The sequence below is a fragment of the Parambassis ranga genome, chromosome 9, assembly GCF_900634625.1.
Source record: "Parambassis ranga chromosome 9, fParRan2.1, whole genome shotgun sequence".
NCBI lineage: Eukaryota > Metazoa > Chordata > Actinopteri > Ambassidae > Parambassis > Parambassis ranga.
In genome coordinates, this window is record NC_041030.1 from 18053924 (window position 1) to 18066861 (window position 12938).

The window sequence follows — 12938 nt, forward strand, 5'->3', positions numbered from 1 at the left end:
ATGCTGAAATCTTTTCGTTGTCTGTTTTAATTTCAGGAACTTCAATCAACCAGAGAAGAACAGTGAGACGTGAAAACAGCAAAACCAACAAATGTCAAGCTGCAGAAAATGGAAGAAGAAGAACCAGAGACGTCCCACTTCCTGTACGAAAAATTAGCTGCAGTTCACTGAGAGGATGCTTGTAAAGATCTTCTGTGAAGTCGAGGGAATGAAGCTCATTGGCTGCAATAATTAATAATCATCCATCTTCCATTTTGACCATATCATGCTAGTGTTCTGCTAATGGATCCTGATTGGTCAGTTCAGATTACAACAGGACTAGGACAGAAGATCCACCCTTTGTGGGGGTACATTGAAAATATCAAAAAAGTACTGATTTAATGAACTTTGTGGGTGTCCCTGAGCAAGACATTTAACCCTGCGTTTCTTACAAGAGCTTTGAGTGCACCTTTGAGTTCTTGTTTTAATGAACTTCACATGTTTGGTCTACTGCTCCAAAGAACAAAACTCACTCACAAGACGCTACAACAGTGTTTGCTTTACTGACGGTCTCTGGGAAGCGCAGTGCACACAGCTCCACTGCAACAAGTGTCACTAAACCAGTGTATGAGCCATGAAACTTCATTACTGAGTGACTACTGTCAGCACCGTGTATCAGCCCAGAGGTCTAATGTAAGATTCAGTCATATATGGTGTCACATTTCTCATTATGTATCCAGACATAAACGGAAATGTCGACAAAATGTTGAGTGAGTCACCCTATGTGCTCTTTAGTTTTTTGAAATCCACAGACCGATCACTTGTTATGTTGTATTTCGAGCTGCGAAAAGCTTTAGGAAGACAATCTACACAAACAGAGATTCTATCAATACTACACACTCGCACTCACACACCTTTTTTATTCGTCTAGTGTCAAGTGCCTCTTTTATGAACATCAACTATGTTTGAGCTTCATGTTTGACCTTGAAAGGCTCATCACAGCCAAGATGTGCACAGAGTTACTGAATAAAACCAAAGACACGAATAAAGAGACGTGTGGAAGTGCAATCAAACAACCGCAGCACCGAAGAATTACTGTACATATTTGCATTGTATATATTTACCGAGTCAAAATGTCCAGGTCTTATTCAAACTTCGGGTATTTGTTGTCATTCCTACAGATCTCAGGTGTAAAAAGGTCAACAATACACTTGAAGTAAAGCACAAACTGATGGTCGAAGCTCGAAATCTCTGTGGCCATAACTCAGAAATGTTAACATGTTCAGCAGTACTCTTCCAACACTGACCATCCTCTCTGGGCTCAGGATGGACACGTGAATGAATTCTGTATCTTAGTAAGCGAGGTCAGTGTGTTTATTAGTGGGTTTTTCCACTGTGAAATGATATGCATGTCACACATCAGCCTATAAGGTTGTATCTCATTTTGAAAATTCAAAAATATGAAAGTGTTAAATATCCTTACAAGCCTGAAAAATCCACGCTGTACATATTATCCCTCAGTATCTCTGAAAGGTTACTCCACTACTGCACTCTCCCGTCATCAATCAACATCAGCCTAATGGATATTTGTAAATAGAAACCCAGGATTAGGAACAGAGAGAGAGAGTTTTGAAGAAAATGTGTTACATAAATTAGGAATAAACCATTAAAATAGGCCTCATATTCTGTGAGATAATCCAATACAGAATGCAGAAGAAGCATCTCTAACCCTGTCAATCACTTGTTTCATGTTTGTAACCTTGGCAGAGGTGAGCTTTGCTTTGGCATCGGTGGTAACAGAAGCCCCCAGAGGCAATGACAGCAAACCCACAGACTGATATAAACCCCTCAGATAGCAGCACAAGCAACACTGCACGGCATAAACACACACACACACACATATACACACAAACACACATCCATATGTACACACCTCCACAGCCTTCTCTGTATTCATCAGATGTTTTTACTGAACCCAAGGGTTGGCTTTTAAAGATTATACAGCAGCAGCACCCCCCCCCCCCCTCTCTCTCTCCAGATCAGGTAGGATTTTTTTAAAAACAGGAAATTGCCTGATCCACTGTCCCACAGGGAGTGCTAGCAGTGCAACTCAAGTCCAAACACAAACACAGACAAAAGACTCGCACAGAGGCACATACTAATGGGCACACAGGGATGAACATCACCTGCTTTGTTTGTAACACTGAGAACGCACACAACTACATAACAGAGCCGTGTGTTTCCTCTGGTGGCTACCTGAGAAAGAACATTAAATATCTGCAGAAGGTAAAGTTACGTGTGAAGTGCTGTCAGGGACGACAGCAAGAGAACAGTCTCTATGTATGTAAGGTTTATATAACCTCTTATTCAGACTTCAGGTATTTGCTGTCATTCCTACAGTCCTCAGGTGTGAACGCATCCATTTTTTAATTTATTTCTTCAGTATTCACTTATAGAAAAATACATGTTTGACATTCAAGTGCGCTCATTCACTCTGATGATGCTTTACGTTCTGGAAGAGTCCTGAACTTTTGAACGCAGCACTTCAGAGGACTTAAGTAAGTGCTTAAAAATATTACAGCGTAAAGACATGTGGCATGTCAGCAGAGATAAGGAGCCATTTAGCAGATGGAAGATTCACTTCAACGTACCTGCGATTGGTGCAGAGCTGCAGCTGCACACACACGCTCTCACAGACAACCTAAAACACTGACATTTTCATTTTATATTTAACGTTTATCCAGGGAAGACTCGCTGAGCACACATGCCCTTTTACAGTGCTCAGTGCTTCTTCACCGGGGAGCTGCCCGGTACATATTGGCCTCCACCGAAGCAGCAGTGCCTTGCTCATGGGCAATGTAGTAACAACTAGGGCTGTGTATTGGCAAGAATCTGGCGATACAATACATATCACGATACACATGTCACGATACAATACGATATACGATATATCCCGATACTGTAAAAAATAGGGATGTCCCGATCAGTTTTTTTTGCCCTCGAGTCCGAGTCATTTGATTTTGAGTATCTGCCGATACCGAGTCCCGATCCGATACTTTCAAGATTCTCTATAAATGCGGCAAATAGCAAGTCACTCGTTGCAGCAAAACCTGTCTCTCTGTGTGTGTGTGTGTGTGTGTGTGTGTCTCCAGAGCGCCACACTAGGTAATTTCAGACACGCAGCAGCTCATCGAGACCTCAAACCCAGGACCTCTCGCACCAAAAGCAACTGTCATACCGCTACACTACAGGACACAGAGCCAACCTGCACAGAAGGCGTTAACTTTGAGAGCCCTAATAAATATATATCCGAGTCCTGGTCGGGAGGCAACATCCGATTCCGATCAAGTCTAAAATCACGTAATCGGGCCCGATTTCCGATCACGTGATCGGATCGAGACATCCCTAGTAAAAAAGACAGTATATATTTTTAAGAGTATGGAAAGCTTGTTTGGAAAGCCTCATCTGAATACTAGTAATACATCTTTTACAAAAACAAAATGTTTAATTAATTTAATTAATTATAAGAACATTGCACAATGCAACTGTATCTCACATTCAAGTTGTTTTTATGCTGAAAGAGACAGTGTGCGCCACAAAAGTAAGATGTTGAAATTAATGTTTGCTCATAAATAATTAATAAAAAATCGATTTGGCCACAACTTAAATTGATACCAGTATCTCCAAATAAAATATCGCAATATTTCACAGAATCGATTTTTTCTTACACCCCTAGTAACAACTGTTATGAATGTGATGTGCTATTCAAAAGAATGAGTACACTTCTCATAGATTACTCCATAACTGTTATTTATTATTATTAGTGAAGGCGTGAAGCTTTTATTTGCCTTTTTTAAAACAGCTGTGACTTGACACAGATCAGAGATCAGCTGCAACAAAGGGCTTTCAGTAAATCCTTAAAGGACCAATGTGTTAGATTCAGTGCCATCTAGTGGTGAGTTTGCATACTGCTGCTAACTGAATATCCATCACAAAACTATGGAGACGACCCTAGAATGACCATTAGTTTAGTCCCTTTCTAAAATCAGTGTTAAGTTTGTCCGTGCTGGGCTACTGTAGAAACATGACAGCACAACATGGTGGGCTTGGTGGACATCAACATGTTCCCTATCAATTACATATTTATTAGAAGATATGAATAATACACTATTAGTGCTAAGATGCTAAGATTTCTTTTACAATGTTTGGAAATATTTTCTGATCATTTATGGACCAAAAAAACAACAACAAATATTTATGATGACAAAACATAGCTCCACCTCACAGCAGGTCAAAACAAAGCACTAATAAACTCACTTATAATCAATTAAAACAAAACTGTAGTCACTAGGTAATTTGTTGTGATGCAGATGTTCAACAACCTCAGCATCTAATCGATTCATTCCGAGGAGTTGACCCTGAGATGCATCAAAATGGAGACAGACCCAGCGGAGCAGAAAGGGACGTGGAACAACACAACCAATTTCAGATGACATTTTACATCAGTGGCAAACCCGTCGTGACTGCCGGCTAGAGTGCAGGGATGTCAGCCAGTTTGGCCAACATGTTTGAAAAAACTGCTTTGCTTTTTTTTATGTGTGTGCAAACCCGGGGAGTTTGTTTCTGCAACGATTGGAGCTCTGCTTCGACCTGGACCTGTCGCCGGCTTGACAGCAAATAAATACTAAGAAACGACTGGCCAGAGAGTCCACTAAGGTTTAAGGACTCAAACCGGGTCGATCCATGGAGCTTATTGCTATATTAGAGGACTCTGTGGTCACATAAAGCAGCAGCAACCTCTGAGGTGAGATCATGTGTACTGAATGTGTCTTTGACCCTGGATGTGAGTCACTGGAGAAATCTTCCTCCAGTTCGAAAAAAAAAGAGCAGCAGCAAAAACTTTACCATCAAAAAAGTCCAATGAATGGCTGTTTTATGATGGAAAAAAAGTGCACAACATAACCCAGCAACACTTATCATTTTATATTATATATATAAAAAAGAAAAACAGCTCAAATCCTCCCACTTTAACTCCTAACAACAAAGAAATTAGATCAGGCCGCAGCCCTGGAGTCAGATTGGGTCAGATAGAAGATCAAATGTCCATCTCCCCTGTGGAGCTTTGTAAGCACCACATCAGCACCACTTTTCACCACCAGCTAATACACCTAATGGACCCCAGCATATAAAGGCTATATTCCCTGGTGACTCTATGTGTGTGTGAGTGAGAGTGTGTGAAAGACACAGCCAGATCAGTGCAGGAGGAGAAAAAACAAAGGGTGCTCTATAGATACACTCTCTCCTTCATCTCTTCCTTCAGTTCAGACAAAAACATACAGAAACTTTTAGCCGTTGCTGCAATGCTCTAAAATAGGTGAAGCCACATCTGTACGCAAATAAAAACTTCACCTTACTGTGAGATTTTACTAAATCGGATGCAATGTGTCAGCGTCCTGAACAGAGCCTTTTCTATGCTAGGCTAATCTATAGCATTATATGCATGTGACGTGATGCGCCACCAAAGGGTGATACTAACACTACTCCAGACATAGTTTCAACACTTTCGTTTGTTGCAGCTTGCTTGGCTTAAGGTTAGGGATGCACAATTCCGATATTGATATCACATATCACGATCCCGATATCTGATCACTATTGGGTATCAGCTGATAAGGAAAGCCCAGGTATCAGTATTGTCTTTCCTTTAGGTGTCTAAACTACTTGTTTGCCATGTAACAGCTGTTCTAATGTAAACTCCACCCATCTGCAACAAGCTTCTCTGCCACTTATTGGCTTAAATGGTGACAGGTGTCAGTCAAAACAGAAGATCCTACACGCACTCACTCACTTGCACATAAGAGGTTGTAGAGAGGGTGAGAGAGAGGTGAGGGGGAACATATAAGTGTGAGAAGGGGGGATACAAATCTCACTTATTGTAATTTAAATGTTTCATTGTGATTTTAATCTTGCGTTTTCTTAACGCCGAACAAATGGCTCCCAGTCGGTTGCAGTGAAATGAGCTGTCAGGCCTCATTGAAATCACAGCCAGTCCTCGGTATCAAAATGTCTTATTACTTCCTTCTTTCACCACTTTCTCCTCCCTCCTCCTTCCCCCTTTTTTCCTCCACATCCTTCGCTTGGTTTATTTCTCTTTCAGCCTCGCTAATTTGCAATTGATTAGCTGTCCTCCTGCAGCTCAGGCCCATGCTCTACGCCTCTTGTAACCTCCTCCCTCCTTATCCCCCCGCCTCCTCCTCCTCCTCCTCCTCCCCGCCTGTCCTCTCCTCCATCTACGAGTCAATTTCTCTTTAACGAGCGTTGGTACATTTCACTCCCCGGGCACCGGAGCCCTTCTGTGTAAATAAAACAGAGAGCAGAGCCAAAAATCAATGGGCCTATTACCCTCAGAAAATGCTAAACAAGCAATATTAGCGACCCGCTTGGTAGTGCAGGCCGACTGCCTTAATGCTCCCCCCGCTTCCCCTGCACAACAACATCACCACCTCCACCCCCCCCCCCCCCTTCTCTTCAATCTCGCCATCCACTCCACATACTTTGTATCGTCATATCGAATGCCATGGATATAAAACACACATTAACGCCCCGGCACACTGGTCTGAGAGCCAAAGTCAACACACTCACACACAAAGCATGCACACACCGAAATCACTGGGCACCACACACAGCTACAGGCCACGTTTTACCACTTGCCTACACACACACAGCAGCAGCAGCAGCAGCAGAGATTTATAGTACATACACCATATTTCATCAGACAAGTCTGACTAGTGAGCCACTAAAAAAAAACAAAGCATGTGTGAACAGCATTCACACGTATGTGAGCGAAAACACGCAAGAATAAATGTGCAATACACACACAACTAAACAAACGCTGTGCAGTCTCACACACACACACACAAGTAAACATGTACTGCCTGTTAAACATACACACATGTCAACACATGGTATAGATACACACACACACAGCCCAACAAAGGGCAGGCATTTATCACTTCCTCTTACACACACTCATTTCCCTGGAAATGAGTGTGTGTATCTGGTTAGCTGTGGTCCATTTATCCTGGCAGCCCATGTGTGGTTAACTCAGACATTTATGCTAATGACCTTTCATGTTTAAAAAAAAAAAGGCAGCAATAATGTAAAGGCTCGTTAAAGGCCAAATCCTCGCCGCTCCGCTCTGCTCATTTTTCAGCCTTTTTTTCTTTTTTTCTCAATTAAACTGATGAAATTATTATTCATATGTGAAATGACTATTGAACCTCACACGGCAACCAGCCACCCTAAAACAGAACAAATGAGATTTTTTTTCTTTTGTTTTGTTTTGTTTTTTTTTTTGTACCAGTGTAAATACAGTAGATTTCTATCATGGAAAGAACTTTAATATCAATTATGGCTGATTTTCTTGACTGTTTCAAATTGTCCTTGTCATCCTTTATCTTTGCAGCATATTTGTTATTTGACATGCAGTTCTATTCAAAATGATGCTAAAATATCAGGCAGAACTCCTGCCGGGCAGACGACAGGCGTTACCCAGAGGCTCATTATGAGTTTTGTAAGAAGTGCCAGATCGAAAACACCTTTAAATAACAAAAAATAAGCATGATGTTGTGTATGTGTAAGAAACATGGAGGTAAAACCTCTTTGTTGCATAGAATGATGGACTCAGCAGCCGCTTCTTACCTGCTTGTGCATCTCGATGTTGAGCCCGTACGACATTTCATAGTACTGAATAAAAAAAAAAAACAACAACAACAAAACAAGGTCAGTCCAACACCTCTTCTCTGTTCCTCTCTGTGCAGATACCAAAGAAAACACATGTGAGACTCACCATGACATAGTGTCGCTGCATCTCCGTTTTCTCGCTGGCCAGTTTCTCACATTCCAGTTTCAGGCTGTGAGGCAGAAGGCAAAAAAAACATGTTTTCTTACTGTACGACATGATGGAACACAACCCCACACATGCACATGGGAGCCTGGAAGTCTGTCCACCGCTGCATCCTGTCACTTTACATTTGCATTTTTAAGTTTAAGAGCATAGAAAGGAAAGGTAGTGTTTAAGATCTCTCGCACCGGTTTCCCCTGCAGACACTTACTCAGCAGGTGCAGTGCAGTAATTAATGGATCAATGGACGACCACACAAACCTCATCATCATATTCTTACAGTGCAAGAGGAAGCCTAAACTGCACCATCAACAAAACAATCAACCATATAATGACACAAAAAGCTCGACTCTTTCCAATGTTCAGTACTGAAGATTTCAGCCAGCTTTGAAAGAGGAGGTCAGGATCATCAGATGTTCACAGCGATACACACTGAAGCAGATTTGAATCAAATCAGCACCTTCTTCCTGTTTTTATTTCACATATGAAACACTCTGATCTGCTGCAGCATTAAGCATGCAGCACACCACTCCTGCTTCAGACCCCCGTTCAGCCCCATTGGCTGTCAAACTGGCCCGCCGGTTCATCTCACCGGGTGATTGGGTAATAATTACGAGGTGGTCAGAAGTGGCTGATTATTATGCATTGGCATCATGCTTGTGGTTCTGCCCTAAGCAGTGTATTTCACACTTCATCATGTCAAGTAAAAAAAGTATTTCACACCACTTGCGCTTGCAAGAGAGAGACGTGCATACCAAGGTCGATGGGGTTTACCTGTGGTTGGTCACCACCAGTGACAGGTGGGCTCAAGACAAACTGGGACCTGCCGGCGTGTTACCAGCTCCACGCTCAGTGTTTAAGAAGCATCATTCACTGGCATATTCAGGTGGATGTTTACATCCAACTAACAATGTTGTATTTGTCAATCACAAAAATAAGTTTCTGTCTTGTATTTCATGTCATTGCATCATGCATTTGCCTAATATTTTTTGGTCACACTGTATGACTCATGCATGACCGGAGCAAGGAAGAAATCACAGGAACCAACCTTTAACTAATCCAGAGGCTTCTGTTTATGATACATACACAGGAGTGTTGGATGTACTGATCCATTTCTGTCCAGCAGAAACGCCAATTACAAAATAATAGGTGTCTGAGGCCCAGATTGACAAATAAATGTCTACTTTTCTCATATATTTGCAATAGAAGGACCAGCTTCCACACTACATCTGAGAATTCTGCTTCTTTGGAAATGTCTATATAAATACTGTTTGTTTTTGTTTTTTACATATATTTGCATAAATCAATAGTTGCTGCAGCTCTTCCGTGGACTCAGAATAATAAAGATGTCACTCTTAAATGCAAAGCAGAGAGCATCATGGAAGTATTTTCTCTCACCTGTGATACTGGGCTTGGAGAAACTGGAACTCCTCTTTGATCCGGTCGCAGGACTCGGTGACGGTGAACTTGAACGGCTGTCCCGGCTGGTGGGGGACCTCAACCCAAAGCAAACAGCGTGCGAGGGAAAGAGAGGAAAAAACTGAGCCACCAAAAGTTCAGTGTCACGACACACACACACACACACACACAGGCAGGACTGTAGCTGACAATAGGCCTCTGTGATACGGATGGCCTTTTTTTTTGTTTCACTTAGTCTCCTTACACGTTAACCCACGCACACTCACACACACACAGCTGCGGCAGCTTGACAATGAGCGCAATTGTCCGTGCGAGCGCGCAGTGGCACGGAAACTTGATCTAAACTGATTACGCATCAGGCGCGCGGCTGTTAATCTGCGCTGCTTTGACACACACTGTCTTGACTGCTGCTGCTGCTGCTGCTGCTCTCTTACTTACCGGATGCCGTGCCGGGGGGTACATCTTGCTCAGATCTCGAATCATTAAAAATATATTGTAAAGTTCATCCACATAAACACGAAAACACGAAAATGTGTGAGGACCGCTCTGTGCCCGTGCGTAAAAAGGTCAGTCAGTGGCCGGTTTGCGGGCTACATGCAGGTTCCGTGAAGAGTGGAAACATCCTCGGAGCTTTTAGTGGCCAAATAGAGAATTTCAAAAGTCCATTCAGTGCGTTAATCAAAACAGAAGTTGCACCAGCGCCTTATTCTAAGCGCACAAAGGCTGAAGGTTCTCCCTCTGAACTAAAAACCAATCCTTGATTTTGTCCGATTTTCCCTAAAAAGAATGAACTTTTGGGACATCATGACCCTGCTTGTCCGCGTCTGAGGGGGACGTGTAGTTTAATTCATATTAGTCGATAATAAGCCCTACAGATGTGCGTCTGCTGTAAAGAACTACAACTTCCCGGCTCCTCAGCGAAGCCCCCCCCTCCTAGAGCCAATAGTGTGTGGTCTGAAGGAGGAGCGGCCATTAAAGGCAGCCAATTGAGACAGAGAAGCGTACACACTGCCCTGCATCCACCTGCCAATCATCCACACACTGTCCAATCACAGCAAACAGGAGCCAATTTATGCAGACTCCCCACGTGGGGGCTCGGTCTGGTACTAAAAGATGTCACCGGGATTAAAATGGAAACTATCTGTTGACTTATGTGTTTTTTTATAGAGACTTCCAGGCAGAGGCGAACATATGGCCCCGAGGTGTCTCATGTTTTTTTTCCCCAGGTTTTTAATTGGATTGCCTATTAAACAGTCTGCTATTATGTCCACAGATTGCACTTACAACCCTGCAATTAAATTCTCATTCAGCTCCCACCTCGGTGTGTTCATATAGTGTAACACAGAGAAACTCAAGTGTAAACACTTCATTATTATTACTGCTGAAAAGGTGGTTTGTATTAGGTCACATGTCAATTAGCTATTTAGCAATCACCTTTTAAATGACACATGAACACATGCATTTCACCGCCTATACCTTCTGTGCATCTGCAGTTTGGAGAACCCTTATGTGAGCACAAGCTCACATGCTGGATGTGTGTATGGGGGGTACGTATGAGTGGCTTATCGAGGGAGGGGTGGGGGGATTAAGGGGGAGGAGATAGGCTTGACTTAGGGTGTGGTGGGGAGAGGGCGGCGGGGAAACCAGGCCTTAACGTGGTGTTCAGTGATCCCGACCAGATATCAGCACCTACACATGTATCTCTTGATCTCCCTCTTTCACACTCACATCACTTCCCACTGTATCTGCTTATCTTTAATATTACACTGCCTCACTATTACCTTCTGATATCCACACTGTCACAAACACAGGCTGTTGGCCCTCTGTACCCTTTGCCAGGTTATCACTGCACAGAAAACACCAGCACAGTTTTATCCATCGCTGCAGAATAATGCACGTTACCTGCATCAGACTGGGACTTTATCAGCGCTGAGATTATGTGTAAGACTTCCGGGTGCATCTTAAGATCAGCCTGTATGACATTTTGTTTGAAATAACAACACAAATCTCCATCTCACTTGATCCTCCCTATGTAGCCCTATTGCAATATCTGCTATTACTGAAACAGGAACTCTAAGGCATCCGCGTCTGAGCTTCTCCCTCTGCGTCCTGCCTCCTGTCACGCGTTTAACGGTTGATTTCCTACAGCCTCCGTTAACGTTCGCATCCTCACGCCGCACCGGCCGAGCGACCACCACCTCACCGACTGTAGCAGCCTGCCCCTGCGACGCCAAATTTAGAAGCAACCAGTCGTACGAGCGCAATTACATATTCACAACAATTACAAGGGCGCGTACCGTGACGTCGGGACGTGTAGTTTAATTCATATTAGTCGATAATAAGCCCTACAGATGTGCGTCTGCTGTAAAGAACTACAACTTCCCGGCTCCTCAGCGAAGCCCCCCCCTCCTAGAGCCAATAGTGTGTGGTCTGAAGGAGGAGCGGCCATTAAAGGCAGCCAATTGAGACAGAGAAGCGTACACACTGCCCTGCATCCACCTGCCAATCATCCACACACTGTCCAATCACAGCAAACAGGAGCCAATTTATGCAGACTCCCCACGTGGGGGCTCGGTCTGGTACTAAAAGATGTCACCGGGATTAAAATGGAAACTATCTGTTGACTTATGTGTTTTTTTATAGAGACTTCCAGGCAGAGGCGAACATATGGCCCCGAGGTGTCTCATGTTTTTTTTCCCCAGGTTTTTAATTGGATTGCCTATTAAACAGTCTGCTATTATGTCCACAGATTGCACTTACAACCCTGCAATTAAATTCTCATTCAGCTCCCACCTCGGTGTGTTCATATAGTGTAACACAGAGAAACTCAAGTGTAAACACTTCATTATTATTACTGCTGAAAAGGTGGTTTGTATTAGGTCACATGTCAATTAGCTATTTAGCAATCACCTTTTAAATGACACATGAACACATGCATTTCACCGCCTATACCTTCTGTGCATCTGCAGTTTGGAGAACCCTTATGTGAGCACAAGCTTATACTTAAACATGTATTAGCATAAAACGACAGGAGGGGAGGCACAGTTATGATTGTCTGGTCTTGTGTGAGGTGACAAAATAAAAGCATTGATCCATCAGCTTTCATTGAACTGCCTGTTTGACCTTAGGTGACGTTTGCTGTTTCTCCCTCATCCAGTGTCGGTGCGGGTCAGGTGTGCCTAAACTAAACTTGCAAAGAAAAAAAATCATGTGTCAACATTTCTGCACGCCGCACAGATTGCCGAGGGGCTAATATTCCAACAGCCAAATGACATTATTGAACATTTTCCTCTAAATAAACAAAGTCAATTTCCCAAAGGGATTCCATTTATTTTCATTGTGGATAAGAAAATTGTCAGAGGGGCCAGACAGCACACTCTGCTGTGGACCTGATTGAGTTGAATACCAATCTTGTACTAAAACACATGAGCTAAGTAACATTTAGGCAATGCTTTCTTAAAATTAATATAAAATTAATAAAAGATCATGTGTAAAAATGCCTCACAAATGTGATTAAACACTGCTAATACTCATTTAGCTTACTATTATTATATTCACTGATTTGTATGTTTGTAAAAAATAAATAGCACCAGAATGTTCTTCAGCACATTTTGCTCTATTTGTCCACCTTTCAGTCCAA

At 42.7% G+C, this 12938-nt stretch overlaps 1 protein-coding gene across 3 annotated transcripts in view; it reads right to left on the bottom strand.

The window, feature by feature from the left end:
- The window catches only part of LOC114441103 (transducin-like enhancer protein 4), a 29367-nt gene extending 19246 nt beyond the window's left edge, over positions 1–10121 (bottom strand). For 2 of the 3 annotated variants that reach the window (XM_028413882.1, XM_028413880.1), the window contains exons 1-4: positions 9737–10121; positions 9278–9375; positions 7826–7889; positions 7678–7722 (exon numbers count right to left, since the gene is read on the bottom strand). In XM_028413882.1, coding sequence (XP_028269683.1) covers positions 7678–7722; positions 7826–7889; positions 9278–9375; positions 9737–9781 — 252 coding nt within the window. In that variant the 5' untranslated portion in view covers positions 9782–10121. The remainder of the gene's footprint in view (positions 1–7677; positions 7723–7825; positions 7890–9277; positions 9376–9736) is intronic. The other variant, XM_028413883.1, reaches the window with a different exon arrangement.
- Between the last annotated feature and the right edge of the window lie 2817 nt (positions 10122–12938).